At 52.8% G+C, this 15,687-nt stretch overlaps 7 protein-coding genes across 7 annotated transcripts; 4 read left to right on the top strand and 3 right to left on the bottom strand.

The window, feature by feature from the left end:
* Positions 1–3,531: 3,531 nt before the first annotated feature.
* medA (transcriptional regulator medA) lies at positions 3,532–5,429 on the top strand (the record flags this gene model as incomplete). The annotated part of the gene is made up of 2 exons (XM_067616984.1): positions 3,532–4,920; positions 4,977–5,429. The coding sequence occupies 2 exons, from the start codon at positions 3,532–3,534 to the stop codon at positions 5,427–5,429; spliced, it is 1,842 nt and encodes a 613-aa protein (XP_067483771.1).
* Positions 5,430–6,657: 1,228 nt separating this feature from the next.
* Positions 6,658–8,962, top strand: trpB (tryptophan synthase TRP5; the record flags this gene model as incomplete). The annotated part of the gene is made up of 3 exons (XM_067617076.1): positions 6,658–6,793; positions 6,869–7,172; positions 7,231–8,962. 3 exons carry the CDS (start codon positions 6,658–6,660, stop codon positions 8,960–8,962), a joined length of 2,172 nt encoding a protein of 723 aa, XP_067483770.1.
* A 796-nt stretch (positions 8,963–9,758) lies between these two features.
* Positions 9,759–11,236, bottom strand: ASPBRDRAFT_117619 (putative RING finger domain protein; the record flags this gene model as incomplete). Its single annotated transcript, XM_067617108.1, is given in 6 exon segments — positions 9,759–9,798; positions 9,816–9,983; positions 10,044–10,344; positions 10,415–10,535; positions 10,569–11,075; positions 11,129–11,236. 6 exon segments carry the CDS (start codon positions 11,234–11,236, stop codon positions 9,759–9,761), a joined length of 1,245 nt encoding a protein of 414 aa, XP_067483769.1.
* Positions 11,237–11,795: 559 nt separating this feature from the next.
* ASPBRDRAFT_38999 (mitochondrial fission 1 protein) lies at positions 11,796–12,507 on the bottom strand. Its single transcript, XM_067624051.1, has 4 exons — positions 12,443–12,507; positions 12,369–12,387; positions 12,204–12,297; positions 11,796–12,149 (listed from the first exon to the last, which is right to left on the bottom strand). The coding sequence occupies exons 1-4, from the start codon at positions 12,459–12,461 to the stop codon at positions 11,820–11,822; spliced, it is 462 nt and encodes a 153-aa protein (XP_067483768.1). The 5' UTR covers positions 12,462–12,507; the 3' UTR covers positions 11,796–11,819.
* A 139-nt stretch (positions 12,508–12,646) lies between these two features.
* ASPBRDRAFT_38997 (kinetochore Spc24 family protein) lies at positions 12,647–13,477 on the top strand. Its single transcript, XM_067624050.1, has 3 exons — positions 12,647–12,733; positions 12,783–13,180; positions 13,237–13,477. Exons 1-3 carry the CDS (start codon positions 12,707–12,709, stop codon positions 13,412–13,414), a joined length of 603 nt encoding a protein of 200 aa, XP_067483767.1. The 5' UTR covers positions 12,647–12,706; the 3' UTR covers positions 13,415–13,477.
* On the bottom strand, positions 13,433–14,608 carry ASPBRDRAFT_411804 (uncharacterized protein). The gene is made up of 2 exons (XM_067624507.1): positions 14,506–14,608; positions 13,433–14,434 (listed from the first exon to the last, which is right to left on the bottom strand). Exon 2 carries the CDS (start codon positions 14,391–14,393, stop codon positions 13,524–13,526), a length of 870 nt encoding a protein of 289 aa, XP_067483766.1. The 5' UTR covers positions 14,394–14,434; positions 14,506–14,608; the 3' UTR covers positions 13,433–13,523.
* Positions 14,567–15,446, top strand: ASPBRDRAFT_204124 (med21 domain-containing protein; the record flags this gene model as incomplete). The annotated part of the gene is made up of 2 exons (XM_067621693.1): positions 14,567–14,795; positions 14,874–15,446. The coding sequence occupies exons 1-2, from the start codon at positions 14,754–14,756 to the stop codon at positions 15,444–15,446; spliced, it is 615 nt and encodes a 204-aa protein (XP_067483765.1). The 5' UTR covers positions 14,567–14,753.
* Positions 15,447–15,687: the final 241 nt, after the last annotated feature.

Genomic DNA, 15,687 nt, shown 5'->3' with positions numbered 1-15,687 from the left:
TTAGCCCTGAAGCTAACTAAACCTATCTGGACTAAGAACTTCCTTCTCTCTCCACTTAGGACTTCCCCTCTTAGTGTAGGGCCGCTTTCCTAGCAAAGAGTGAGGTGAGGGTAGGGGAAGAAATGACAAGAAAAATAATAATAATAAAAAAAAGCTGAAAATGAACTAGACTAGTAAAGAGAGTAGAGAGAAGGGTTAACGGAAATAATAAAAACATTTTTCGAAAAAAATCCCTTTCTTATTTTTGTTATTTGATTTTTCATTTATTTTTACCCTTGGAGAGCGGGGATTGTCTTCTTACGGCCTTCCCATCCTTCCTTCCTTGAAGCTTTCCCCGTGACCCGATCCGATGCTGAGTGGTTCTTGGTCAAGAGGATCGGAAGGTTCGTAAAAGAAAACCATCTCAAAGGGTTATGGGACGGTACTAAGGTCTCCATGGGATTGGTAGTCTAGCGGTAGAGATGTGGAGGACGACCACCAGTCCAGGGACTTTTACGATGGAGCAAAAAGATCCATAGGCCAACCAGCCATTTTGGTCTGTCTTTCAGATTTCAGGGTGTTATGATTCCCCAAACAACCTCAGGTATAATTATAACAACACACACTCACGCGAGAGGAAAAGACGCCGTTTGATCTGCCTCGGTGACCGAGTTCACTTTCGAAAGAAAGACATTATTATTATTATCATCTGGATCCTTTATTATTATTATTATTATCATTTCATCAATTTATTTATATCATTCCGGGGATCCATAACTTACCTCGAGGGATCAAGTGAATTGTTTTCCAACATTACCCCCGGTCCTACTTCCTACTTACTTATCGAACTATTTTCCCTTTCCATTCTCCCACCAGCGCATCCCCGCCACACTAAGGCCATTGTCGCCCAGTGCTCTTTCGTTTCTTACCACCGCATCCTCGGCTCAAAGCGGATTGCTTTGAAAGGGAAAAGTAATATATCTCTCGTCATCTCGTACTTGACGGTCATTCTTGTTCTTTTTTTATTCCTCCACTATTATTGCTCCTCCTCCTCCTTCTACTACTACTTACTACTCTTCCCTTCCCCCCCTCTCCTCCTCCTCCTCTCCCCACCTTTCCCCCCCTTTCACTTTGTCTGTGATGGCACAGTGAAGGTATTCCGTGTGTTTCTGATTTTCTTCTTTACACTTTCACTCGCTCATCCTACGTTCGCCTTACACTCGCTTTGTTTGGTATCGGAAGTATCATTACGTTCGCTACGTTTGTGTTGATCGACGAAGAAGGATAAAACAAAAAAAGAGAAGGACCAAATTGAGAAAAGAAAAATAATAATAACCAAGGAGAGAAGCATTTATTGGCAAGCCGGATTGGGAACTGATCGGACTTATTGGATATCCTAATATCTCATCCTCACGGACTTTACGCGCTCGCTGATTGTTCGACAACCGTCGCTATACTGTTTAATTTGCCTCGAAGCTTGGCTCCGTGTCCATCCGACCAGAAGGGGGAGGATTTTTTTTTATTTTCATTTTCAGCAACCTCGTCTTAATATTTCCGAAGCAACCAAATATCCGCGGGAAAGCCGCTGATTGACCGGACGCCGTCTACTTTCCGTGTTGTGTGGTCTCCTACCCAGCTGTGCGTTTGTCTGGTCCCTATACGCCGGATCTATAGAGCGATCCCCGTTTGTTGAGCGGAAGGTACCCCAAGGACGATCATCGAACCCCGTCTCTCGTCACGTCGAACAAGCTCCCCCCCATTTCAGCAATTGGCCAGAATTTCGAATAGACAATTACGGGAATATCTTTCTATTGCAGCGTCCAAATTCGCTCATCTGTCTTGAACAGAGTGTGGATCGTCAGCTAGCCTTCTTGCCAGCCTTGTCTGTGTAGTCCTTCACACGAGGTCGGACCTGGACTCAAACCATCGTGGATCTTTGTCTCGGCTGAGCACACCACCTTATTACGAACTAGCAGGGGAACAATCTCAAATAGGCTGCGCTTTCTGACGAAGCCTCTCCCTGTGCTGAAGTCATTGGTCTGTTAAGGTTGGTGCCAACCCCCCCCTCTCTCCCTTTGCCACAGACTCTGTTGGTGCCTTGCATCACTCTCCTTCGTGTCCCCTTCCCTCTGTTCTCCTTGCTTCTCCAAGGTCGTGCCTTTGCCGCACAAGATCCCAAGGAAAATTAGGGTCCACGATGGGTTCCGTGCGCTTGTCACCTCCCCTTGTATGGTTTCCGTCACTAAACTTCCGGATGTTTGTTGTTAACCCGCCCCCGTCAAGGTGTAGACTATCTCGTTTAGTCGCTTAGGGACCGTGACCTTTTTCTTTTGCTTATTAGATTTCAAAAGACCTCAGAGACACATCTCTTGTCTTTCTATCTCACCTGGTAAGTCTTGCTGGTCTATGCAGCGAGCCGGTTCCTCGCCTTTTGGGAGGGTTCGTACTTACTAGTTGGGTAGTTCGTGCCCCCGACTCTTAGTCCTCATCATCCAGAGACAGTTTCGCTTTTCAGGAACGCCAAAAAAGCGAAAAGGTCTTCTTCTTAGTTCGACCGGTTCTTTCTCGCTCGCTTTCGTCTAGAGTTTGCCACGGATATCTGCTGTCCAACCCGCCCACCGCGTGAGGTTTAAACTGCGCCTTCAGATGGAAGCAGCTTTCCTATAGGTTGTCAGAAGCATTTATCGGCAGCGTGGCTCATCTCTGGTCTCTATTCTACAGCCAACCTTTTGTGGTTTCACCCTGGCGCTTCCGATCCTGATCGCTGATTCGAAGCTTTTCGTGGCATCTTCCTCGTTGGGGCTGACAGCCACTTCGTGTCGTCATTCGTTTTGTCTCGGAGAGCTAGTTTGAGACTTTCCGACATCCTATCGTTTTTCCAGGATAAATTCGCTGTCATTCGCTTTTCTAAGCTGTTGTGCTTCGTTGCAGTTTCTGCAACACCTTCAAACTGGCTTACTCGAAGACGCACGGTGTTTTGGTAAGTCCGGCTTCTCCTGCTGGCTGCCCAATTGTTGCTTTTGGGTCCCTGTCCATTTTCATCTTGCGTTTCGGCTGGATTAGAATATTTGATGCATCCACTGTCTCGCCGAGTGTCCCAGCCTTGTTTTCCCTGCAGTCACACCCACCATCTTACACCCCCCTGGACGCTGAACTAACACGGGGGCGTTTTACAGTTCAATCCCGAGTTACAAACACCGTTAATTCTAGACGAGTCGTTGGATTTTTCGGACCCTGAAGAGTCACAGTTTCTCGGTGCATTTTCAGACGGCCTCCTGGCCAAGTCTGAGCCCATTTTGTCTATGTCTACTTTCCAGAAGCCCCCGCACACGGCGTTGATCGGTAAGCACCGCTCCTCCCCTTCTCATGCACGTGGCATGGCTGGTCCAGGGATCCCTTCAAAACATCCACTCCGTTTGAATTCTGTGAGACGCTGACACTCACCTAACCTGAGCAGACTACGACTCTGCTCGATCTTTGCATGATGGCATTCCATACCAAGGCTATGGCCAGGCACCCTATGTGACGGCCACATCACTGGTTCCTTCCCCCATGCCCGATCACGCAAGCCAGATATCGGACTGTGTGCCCTACATGCCGAGCGGAGAGTATGCGAGTTCCTATGAAGAGGGTCGGTCACCAATGCTGGCCGCCGAGCATCGCCAGATACCCGAAATTGTCTCTTATTCCCCCCAGAGAGGCTCCGAAGGCACCAGAGTCTTCGTCCAGATCCAATCGCCCTATGATCTCCATACGTCATCCTATGCAACTCTTTATCTTGTGTTCGGCTCGAAAAAGTGCGAATGTGTTCCTCACTTCCTCGGCTTCCAGGGTGCTTCCTTTCAGTATGCGCTTTCCGTCGACACACCCCCCTTCAGCTCCACCGGCTCGCCGTCGTTCGCAGTCCCCTTGCAAGTGTCTATGGATCATAATGACTGCCATGCAGTCACGCTACAAGTAGGCGTTTATACTTATGAACATGCCTCGATGCAGTCGCCTTCAGACGAGTCCCGCAAGCGGAGGGTGCCTTCATACGCGGACGAACCCCTAAACAGGGCACCAAAACGAGTGACCGGGCCACCAATGCATGCGAAGGAACCGTCCAGCGTATCCTCGGCGACCTATTCACCGTACCTGCAGTCACTGCCCGCTATGAACAGCTTCGTCAGCCCACATCATGCGGCGGCATCGCCCAGAGTTCCTTCGACCCAGTATCCCGGCTTATCTGGCACGTCTCAAGCGTCTATCCGGGCGCCGTCGCCTATAACACCATCGTACAGCCCGTCGATTCTTGCGGTCAGCAACGATGCCCGAAGCACTACTTATACTATCGGCCATCCTTTGCGTCAGCAAAACCAAGCGTCACCAGGCAGGTTTGGGAATCCAACACTCATTCGGACGTCGACCTTGCAGCAATCGGGCGCATATGGCCAGACGCAGTCGTTCAATCCTTATGCCATGTGCCCGACCAAGGCAGTGTTGAAGTTGAATGGCGACCTCGACTCGATGACAGAAAGCTGGTCTAGAGAAGAGCGGGAGGCGAAGCGTCGGTTGGTCCAATTCACACGGATGCAGAGTGGCAGCACCATCCACGCAGACTTCAAGCCTGTGGCACCCGAAGACCGTGCTCCCAATAGTATCTGCATCAGCTGCATCTACTGGGATGGAAAGGATGAATGCTTCGTTACCAGTGTTGACACCATCTACTTGCTCGAGTCTTTGGTGGGCGTTCGATTCACGGTAGAGGAAAAGAACCGCATCCGCAGGAACTTGGAAGGCTTCCGACCACTTACAGTGTCCAAGGCCAAGGCTGATAGTGAGGACTTCTTCAAAGTCATCATGGGCTTTCCCGCACCAAAACCCAGGAATATTGAGAAGGACGTGAAGGTGTTCCCCTGGAAGATCCTCAGCCACGCCCTCAAGAAGATTATCGGGAAATACGTAAGTGACTTGGAAGTTTTGTAGCAATCCAACAAGGCTAACCGTTGGCGATCTAGTCTGCTAGTTACTCTTCGATTTCTGGAACCCTGGCCACCCCGATCGGCTCGAATTACACCAGCAACGGCGCTGCCTCTGACTCTGGCACCGAACCTCATAATGCAGCGTCGCCTCAGTCCGTCTCAGACACTGCTGCTCCGACCCACTACGGTGCTGGCCTAGCTGCTTCGGCATATACACCCCCTCCCCTGACGGGCGGCCCGGAGATGCGAGGCGGACTGGCGAGTGTCAATCAGCCCTATTCTTCCGCCTTGGCTAGCACCTACTCGTACCCTGCTGTCTGTCAGCAGCAGAGCCAACTTGGGCTCACAGCCACTGTGAACAGCAGAACTTGGGAGTTGAATCCTCTTCTAAACTCTGCTGCAGCCACTGGGAATCCCAGCAGCAGTGCGTGCTACAACTACCTTGCTCCCATGCCGTATTCTGTGCATGGCCAGGCCCACGGGTCTTGAGATACCTGCGCATTTCGGTTCCTCAGTGATCTGCATCGACTGGCGTTTGGCTTGTTTTTGATTTACTATCTTGTGTTTTCTGCATACCTTTTTGATACCTCTTTGATTATCGTCACTCCTTTGCCACGAGCCTTTGGCGCTGAGCCCTGCGGGATATTCTCGCATAGGATAGCTCAGTGACGGGGCTCACGGACTTTGCCATTGTTTCATGTTTTTTTTTTTTTCTTTTTTTCTTATGATCACTGTGAATGATCTAATGTCTCTCCTTATTACCATTACCCTTCTTCATGCCTTGATGCCCGATATCCTTTTTTTTTTTTTGCTTTGATGCATTATAGACGATTTGTTGCTCTTCTTCACTTAAACTATGTTTTTTTTTTCTCTGGGATTAATGTTGCATTTTCATGTGGGCATGAGGCTTTCGCTCCTTTACGAAGCTGTATAACTATCTGGCATAGCATGGCGCTGCCGTCGTTCCTTCTAGGTTGCAGGTTTTGGGATAACACTTTGGGATTGATGTACCAGACATCTGGATTGGCGAAGGATCAAAAGTGTGAAAAGGGATTTGGGATCAGATTTGTGCTCCTTGTGTCATTGTGTTCTTGTCGTTATCACTGTTGTCGTCCGCTGCTGGGTTTCCTCTGCTCCTGTCCCGTGGAGGAGATGGTCCCTGGCATCTGGTCCCTGTTGCCTCCAGTTTGGTGATTGGTCTTGTCGGGACGGATCTATATATGCATAGCTTGCGGCGTCTGTGAATAGTGCTGTTTATTTCTTACTCCTTCTGACTTGTTTTTCTTTCCCTTGGACCTTGGAAGAAGAGTTGACATCTACATAAGTAATCTAATAATCGATCCCCAATCCTGATAGATCTGTTGTGACCATCCGCGTATGCACATCCGTAAATCCGACTGTTTTTCATACCACACGGTACCTGTCCGTATTTTTTCTTGGGTTTTTATCTTATCGCCACCATCACCTGACCGGGGCGGGGAAAATACCAGCGTAATTACTCAGTAACTAATCATCGGTGACTCAAACCCACTTTCTTCCGCTTCTCCTCCTTCTCGACTCTTTCCTCCCCCAGCTTTCCCTCCACTTCTCTCCCCAATTGACCGTTCTTGGTCTCTCCTTCTACAGCATCGTCTCTTTTATTTCTTCTACTCCCTTTTCCTCCGTTCTTACTCCTTCACCACCGCTCGCCGGGTGTCACCCCCCACCTCCCGCCACCATGGACGGAATCAAGAACGCATTTGCCAGAGCCAAGCAGGAGAAGCGCGCTGCTCTGGTCGCCTACTTTACTGCAGGATATCCCACTGTCGAGGAGACTGTAGATGTTCTCCTGGGTCTGGAAAATGGTGGTGCTGGTATGTTTCGTCGACCCCGCTTTCTGCAAGAAATCCAAGGAGGGGCAGGAACTAATTGATATCGATCTGCAACAGACATTATCGAAATGGGTGTCCCTTTCACCGACCCCATCGCAGACGGACCGACTATTCAGAAGGCCAACACCCAGGCTTTGGCAAATGGCGTGACCATTCCCATTGTCCTGGACCAGGTCCGCACCGCCAGAAGCCGCGGTCTGAGGGCGCCCGTTCTTCTGATGGGCTACTACAACCCTCTGATGCAGTACGGTGAGGAGCTCATGCTCCAACATTGCAAGGAAGCCGGTGTCAATGGTTTCATCATGGTTGATCTGCCCCCGGAGGAGGCCGTCCGTTTCAGAGATCTTTGCGCCAGCGCCGGGTACGTTTTGACTGCATCGTGTGCACAAATAGGGTAGCTCGTCTAACATTCTCTGCAGTCTCTCTTACGTTCCCCTTATTGCCCCCGCCACCTCCGAGTCTCGTATGAAGCTTCTCTGCAAGATTGCCGATTCCTTCATCTACGTCGTCTCCAGAATGGGTGTCACCGGTGCCACCGGTCAGCTCAGCTCGAACCTGCCCGAACTCCTGTCTCGCGTTCACACCTGGTCCGGAAACGTGCCTACAGCGCTGGGATTCGGAGTTAGCACCCGTGAGCACTTCCTGTCCGTCCAGAACATCTCCGAGGGTGTTGTTATTGGTAGCCAGATCATCACCGTCTTGGGTGACGCCCCTGCCGGCCAGGCGGCTAAGCATGCCCAAGATTACCTCACCGGCGTGACCGGTCGTCGCCTTGAGAGAGATGCTCAGGGCAAGGTGACTGGCTCCGTCAACGTGCTCGACCCCGTCCTGAAGGAGGCGCCTCCTGCCCTCTCTCAGCCCACCGATGTCATTACCAACGACGACACCCCGGCTGGCCCGGGCCTGGTCGACCAGATTGAAGCTCTGAACGGCTCTGGTGACCCTGCTCTCATTCCCTCCCGTTTCGGTGAGTTCGGTGGCCAGTACGTGCCCGAGTCCCTCATGGACTGCTTGGCCGAGCTCGAGCGTGGCTTCGATCAGGCGCGCAACGACCCCAAGTTCTGGGAGGAATACCGCTCCTACTACCCCTACATGGGCCGCCCCAGCAGCCTCCATCTCGCTGACCGCTTGACGGAGCACGTCGGCGGTGCCAACATCTGGTTGAAGCGTGAGGATCTCAACCACACTGGAAGTCACAAGATCAACAACGCTCTCGGTCAGATCCTGCTCGCCCGCCGTCTGGGTAAGACGAGAATTATTGCCGAGACTGGTGCTGGCCAGCACGGTGTCGCCACGGCCACCGTCTGCGCCAAATTCGGCATGGAGTGTGTCGTGTACATGGGTGCTGAGGATGTCCGTCGTCAAGCCCTCAACGTCTTCCGTATGAGACTCCTGGGTGCCTCCGTCGTTGCCGTCGATGCCGGCAGCCGCACCCTCCGTGATGCCGTCAACGAGGCCCTCCGTGCCTGGGTTGTCCATCTCGACACTACCCACTACATCATCGGTTCCGCTATTGGCCCTCACCCCTTCCCGACCATCGTGCGTACCTTCCAGTCCGTCATCGGTGATGAAACCAAGGAACAGATGAAGGCCCTTATCGGCAAGCTGCCCGATGCTGTTGTCGCCTGTGTCGGCGGTGGTAGCAACGCTGTAGGCATGTTCTACCCCTTCTCGAACGACCCCAGCGTCAAGCTTCTCGGTGTTGAAGCCGGTGGCGATGGTGTCGACACTGACCGCCACTCCGCCACCCTCTCGGGTGGCAGCAAGGGTGTCTTCCATGGTGTCCGCACCTACGTCCTTCAAGACAAGCACGGCCAGATCTCCGAAACCCACTCCATCTCCGCCGGTCTCGACTACCCCGGTGTCGGCCCCGAGCTCTCCAGCTGGAAGGACAGCGACCGCGCCAAGTTCGTTGCTGCCACCGACGCCGAAGCTCTCACTGGCTTCCGTGCCCTCGCTCAAACCGAGGGTATCATCCCCGCTCTGGAGTCCTCCCACGCCGTCTTCGGCGCCATGGAGCTCGCCAAGTCTATGAAGAAGGGCGACAACATCGTCCTCAACCTCAGTGGAAGAGGTGACAAGGATGTCCAGAGCGTGGCTGATGAGTTGCCTCGTCTGGGTCCTAAGATCGGCTGGGACTTGCGCTTCTAAATAACCACCCCTTTTCCCTCTTCATCCTTCATCCTCCATCATACCTCTTGACATGTCTTGATCTCCTATCTCATTTCCTCTCCGTTTCATTGTAGATTCATTCCGCTTAGACTCTCTACACCCCCTTGCATTTCCTCTTACGATTTCAGAGCGATGAAGGAATCAATCAAACACCGGCACCAAAAAGTGACAAGCGAAAAGGCAAAGGAAAAGGAAAAGTCTCCTCGTTTTATTTTCGGTTTCAAACTCATCATTCCATCGTCGTCTCACAGTACCCACTTCTACTTTCGGTTCGGGTGACTTTCGGTTCGGGTGAATTCGGTTTATCGTTTCGTTATCTTTGGCTTGACCTAGAGAGTTTATAGTACATATACCAGTATTGAATGCCATTGGGGCTCTTCTTCAATCAATCGAATCCGCCTGGTTCCTTTCTCGAGGTAGATCATTTTACGTTTGCGACCTTCAGGACAATACAGTCATTTATCCTCAGTACAGTACAGTCAGTTTGTGGATAGAAGGAAAGGTCAGCCAGATAGAGGTAAAAGAAGCCATAGATGGATAGTATAGATAAGGTATCAATGCTGTCTGTGTGTGCATAGTTATCTTCATCGTGTCGTGTCATGTCATAAAAGAAGCAAAGCAAACTCCCAAATCAAAGTCATTACTACATACACCTCGTCAATCATCAATCTCCCAAATGTAATTGTTATGCCTCCATCCCCTGTCCCATCAGCTGCTCCCTCCGCCTAGTCGACTGCGCACCCATCCCGTGAACCCTCCTGAACCTTCCCCTCGGCTACTCCGGCGTTGATGTTGTTGTTCTGGGTCCTCTGAGCCTGACCATGGCGATGACCATGAAGAGAATGATTGTGAGCTCCAACCCGATGGTGATGCAGCGTCTCGCGCTGCTGCTGACGGTTGACTCCGTTCGCGCTCCGGACTGTCGGGAATGACTACTGGGTTGCCGCTGGTGCCCTCAGCTGCCGGTCTGTTTCCCGGAGGACTGTTGGCACTTTCAGATCTGCATGCTATTAGAGAGGGGTCTGCGTCACGAAGCAAAACATAGGAAAAGGAAACTCACTGGGGCGCGTCGATGCTTCGCCGGCAGTGCGGACACGTGTTGTGCTGGTTCAGCCACAGCTCGATGCAGCTGTAGTGAAACCAGTGGCTGCAAGGTAGCACCGTGACCTCGGTCCCCAGCTCCACCGTGTCCATGCAAATCGAGCATTCCGCCCGACCTTCGCTCCCCAGCATCTCCTCATCGACCTTCTTCTTCGGCAGTGATTGGATCGCACTAGGCGGGGCTGGTGGTGGCGCTCCCCGGTTGGCATTCTGTTCCATCAGCTGAGAGATCACGCGGTCCAGCTCTTCCTGCGAGTATACTGCGTCCCCATGACGTTCAAAGTTTAGCAGCGTGGACAGCATGGCGAGGGGATTCGGCCCCGTCATCACCCGCACGCCGCCAGTGCCACCCGCCTGTGTGTTCGTGCCGAAATCCGAGCGGAACAGCTCCAAGATACTGATCTTCGTTAGCCCTGAAACGTGCAGCAACGTAAACGTCTATCAGTAGCACCTACTCGCCCAGAGTCCGCAGAGGATTATTCACCGGTTGCGGGCCATCCGCATCTCTCGGGTGCAGACCGCCGTCCTGCGTGCCGGTCCGACCCTCCGCCTCGATGTCAAATGCGAAAGAACCCAGTGTCCTCCCGCGGTCGCGATCCGAGCCTGGAGCTTGGCCGCCTGGACGATTTTGCTGTCGGTAGGTGCTTGCGAGGCCATGGAAGATGCTATCTAGACCCTGCACCATCGGCATCAGTGGGTCGGGGTTCGCTTGTCGCTGTTGAGTCGGAGGCGACCCCCCTCGGAGGCCATGGGTGTAGGTTGTGGTGGAAAAGGTGAAGCGGCCGTCTGGCGACCGATACGTGCGATGGGTGAATCCATTTCCATGTCCCGGTCCCCAACCATGATCGATATCATCATCTTCTTCCTGGTGTGCCCAGGGGTTATGGTCCGCCCATGGGTTCGGGGAGCGGGCGTTGTCCGCAGCGGGGGGCGAGGCGGCCTGGTGGGAAGCGGGCGGGGGTTCGGCGTCAGGATCCGGCGGAATTTCGATCTGGGGAGGGTCAGATAGGGTTGAATATGAATGGATAGAGGACGAGATCATACAATTTCTGTAAAGTCTGACTCGCAGTGCGGACAGATCATGCCGTGGGCCTCGCGCAGCCAGACGCCGCCACAAGCATGGCAGAACATGCGGTCCCCCACGTCTGCCATGACGATCCGGAATTCAACGGCGAAACGAGGCGTGGATGAGAGGGGGACGATAGAAAGGTGGAGTGGGAGGTTGTCACGGTAGATACTAGTCAGATGGTAGTGCAGGGGACGAGATCTGACGAATCAATCAAGCAGAAGGGATGTTGAGGTGGTGGTGGTGGTGGTGGTGGTTGAGAGTTCCAGAGCAGCGCAATGCAGCGTCATTCATGGCTCGTTGGGTACGCATTCGTTCATCCACAGGGGCCACGGGTGTGACAGGGACGAAGGCTTAGAGTATGGGAATCATCCGACGGAAAACTATGCTAGATAGCGAAGAGAAACCGAACATCAGATGACAACAATAGAAAGAGTAAAGAGAAGATGGGGGAAAGATAGAGAAAGCAGGAAAGAAGGAAAGACTCGGGATGACGTTAGCCACCTGTGGCGCAGCTGAAGACATTCCCAAGTTGATAATGATAGCATCCATTAACATTATTCACGCATCCAATCTTGCTGTCAGAACGCCCCAATGCTAGAATAAAGACAAACACCAAGCAACCGTATTTACACTCATGCACCCAGAATAATCATTTTCACAGTCCCTTCAGCGTCTCTTTGCCCCCCGCATCACCAATCCACCCACCACGCCGGCCGCCAGCGCCAGCCCACCCACGATGGCAATACCCATCAGGCCTTCCTTGGACACCTTCTCATCGATGAGCTGGCCCAGGCTAGCTGCCTGCAAGTTCCCGGGTTCCTTATCACGCAGCAGATCGTTGTACCGACGGGCTTCGCCGTAGTTACCAAGCTTGTAGTTTCCCAGCGCGAGGTAGTATAGACATTCGCGTCGTCGTTCAGGCGCAGCACGGAAGATCTCCGACAGCAGGCGGACACCCTCTTGTTGTTCGACCCGGGCGTTAGATTTTATAAGGCCCTACACATGCTGTCAGCCGAATGGGCTTTTCTCGGGATATCTGCCGGTACCTACCCAGGCGTAGTTGAACTTGGTCTGGATGCCAACGTAGTCACCTTCCTTCTCATACTGGGCGCGGAGCACCTGAAGTTCCGCTGGCTTTAGCGGACTGCGCACCGGTTAGCTTCACTGGTTCTGGGGTATCGGTAGAAAGTGTTCGATGGGGAAAAAGGCGCTGACCTCTCAGCATCGGCGGCATCTGTAGGCAAGCAGTTAGCGGGGGAACCAGCACCAACGGGAACGAAAACACTCACAAGGAAGATTAGAGCCCATATTGATCGACTATCAATGATTCTGGTGGGAAGAGGAAGACTTTGGCCGGCAGCGACAAGAGAAGATTCGGAATCATCGCCGGGGCTGCCTGGCGTCACGCGCTGTGGCGGTGCGTGCGGCGGTGGCGGTTGCTCCAACAACAAACATCTCTCCACTTCCGGAGTGTGTCTACTTGCCATTACTATCAGAACTAGAAGGCAATCAAATAACATTACAACGTCTATCACACTAAATAAAACGTCATCATGCTTCTAGACGAGAATCCCGCTGGTGTATGTTCTTTTTCCACCCCCAGGATCACGTCCACTGCTGACTCTTCAGCTCATCAACCACACCATCGGCAACTTCAACATCCAACCCGATAAACAAGCCGTCACCCGCATCAATGACTCGCTCGCCGCACTGCAGCAATCGCGTGAGTTGCGCACGCGCGAAGCCGAATCGGCCCTGCGCAAGCTCTCAAGGCACCTGTCCGCGCTGACAGCCCAATACGAGGAGGCCGTGACGGCGCATGACTCCGGCAAGCACGCGGCGGAGATGGTCGAGCTGGATACCAAGAAGTTCCGCATTGCCAAGTCAGCTACCGAGCTGGAGATTGAGAGCGAGCGATTAGAAGGCGAGCTGGAGATGCTGAAGGAGCGATTGGCCGATTTGGAAGCGCAGGGGTTGGAGGGCGATGAACCGACGCGCCGGGAGCGTGAAATGGATGATGCGACGCTGTGAGTACTTTCTATCTGCTGGGTAAGGAGTATATGGCGACTGACTACCTTTCTAGGCTGCGACTGAAGATCTACCGGTCCTTGGGAGTGGATATCGAGGCCGATGATGCGGGCAACTTCACCAAAGCGGTGATCCGCAATAGTCGCAAGGGCGATGTGCATGTGGTGAACATTGACCCGAAGTTCTCGCGCTTCTTCTATTCGAACTACTTTTGGTCGACAATGCAGGGATAGATGTGTGTTTGGTGGGATGGGTTTGGATGGCGTTTACGGATATATACCCTGGCTTGATATGACAATACTATACTATTATTTACATTCTATACACATCATGCTCTAATGCTCATGTAGTTGAATTACTCCTCTGCAACTCCCTCCTTACGACCTCTCTCTCCTCCTCATTCAACCCACTCACCCTCCCATCCCTAGCATATAACAACGGCTTTTCAAAAGGAAACAACCGTTCCACGACCCCCAACACCTCCTCCCACCTCTCCTCCCCAACATCCCACAACTCAAACCATCTCCTCTGCATATCCTCCATCCTCCCCACCACCTCATCCACCCCGGGAACCTCCTCCCCATCCCACGTCACTCTCGCCTCCGCATCCCTAGTATCCCCCAGCTCACCAGCATCCGCATGATAAACAACCCCAACCCCCAACCCACCCCCGACAACCCCCTCGACCCTCTCATTCCAAAGCACCTGCCTAACCCTCCCCTCCAACCCAACTAGACACCAAACCAACGGAAACCGACTCCTAGTCAGCGCCTCCCGCACGCCCCTCGTCGCCTCCCGCGGACTAACCAGCATCCCGATGACGCCTGCCCCCCGCCACCCCACCGGCGCCGACGAGAACGTGCCCTCGAGCTCACGAACGATATTGGGCCCGAGCTTCGTCTTCAGGGCCTTGCATTGCACGAGGACGCGTGGCGGGTGTTCGTGTGCGGGGAGGTGCCAGGTTCCGACGAGGTCTGTGCCGGCGTCGGAGCGGCCGCCGGTGCGGTGGAGAAGAAGGGCGGAGGAGCGGAGGGTGGATTGGATGGTGTATTCGTAGTGAGTGCCGATGTAGGTGGTGCTTGTGAGGGGGAGAGAGGTGCGTGAGGCGTGGGCGAGAAAGGAGGGGAGGGTTGTATGGGAAGAGGATGATGGGGGGATTGGGGGATGAGGGAGTTTGTAGAGACGACGAGTTAGGGGAGATAGTGTTGTCATTGTTTCTTATTGTAAGAGGGTATTGGTGCGATGCATTGAACCTGTATACTTTTGGTTAATTGCGTGTTACTAATTTGTAGGAGTATCGTGTAGATGGGGAGCATAGACGTACCTGAAGAGGAGAGAGAAGAGTAGAAGTTGGAGAAATAACTTTAAAGATATTTGGGGTTTATCGGCGGAATCAAACCAAACCCAATCACTTATCGGAGCGGAGATCAGCTTAGCTACTCTTTCACTTCTTCACTTTCATCACTCTCCACCATACCACACTTTACAATCCTCATTACTACACCACTCTACACAACACCACCACCACAAAAGAACTACCTCACACCCACAAAGGGGAAAGAGGAATCCAAAATGGCAGACATCCTAACCCAACTCCAAACCTGCCTCGACCAGGTACATTCCTCCCCAATCCCATCCCCCCCCCAAAACCCTCTCCCTCACCACCAAACTAACCCCCAAACCCACCAACAGCTAGCCACCCAATTCTACGCAACCCTCTGCTACCTAACAACCTACCACGACAACATCCCCGCGACGCCTCCCCCAACAAGCACGACACCCAACGCCGCGCCTCTACTGGCAAAAATCCCCAAGAACGCATCCACACCCCCGGTCCCAGCCTCGGCACCACAAGCAGCACAATCGCAATCGCAAGCGTCGCCACCACCACCCGACACAACAAACAATCCCCAAGCTCAAGGGCAGAATGCAGACCAACAACAACAACAGAACCCAGATGGGACGGGAGCGGCGGAGGGACTACTAGCACCTGCGCCGGACAGCCCGGCGACATTTGCGGCACGACAGAGGGAGCTGGCGCGGGATTTGGTCATCAAGGAGCAGCAGATTGAGTACTTGATTAGTGTGTTGCCCGGGATAGATAGTAGTGAGGCGGAGCAAGAGAGACGGATTCGGGAGCTGGAGGGGGAGTTGAGGGTTGTGGAGGGGGTGAGGGAGGAGAGGAGACGCGAGTTGGGGGCGTTGAGGAGGAGGTTGGAGGGTGTTTTGGGGGTGGTGGAGAGGGGGATTTATTCGAGGTCTTAGTTATGTTGATTTGTTTTTTCTCTTTGTTGGTTGGTTGGTGGTGGTGGAGGATGGGTTTTTATGAGGGTATGTTGGGATGATGTATGGAGTATGGAGTATGGACTTGACTTGCGTCTTCTAATTAGCTTTGTCTTTCTCTCTTCCTTTCTCCTTCCTCCTCTATCGTGTATCGAGTTTAATCACATAGCAAAAGAAGATAGAGCAACCAGATGAAAATGAATGGGAGAAAAAAAAAATCCAG

This window comes from Aspergillus brasiliensis, assembly GCF_001889945.1.
Source record: "Aspergillus brasiliensis CBS 101740 unplaced genomic scaffold ASPBRscaffold_2, whole genome shotgun sequence".
Classification (NCBI taxonomy): Eukaryota; Fungi; Ascomycota; class Eurotiomycetes; order Eurotiales; family Aspergillaceae; genus Aspergillus; species Aspergillus brasiliensis.
This window is presented reverse-complemented; position numbering and strand designations above follow the sequence as displayed.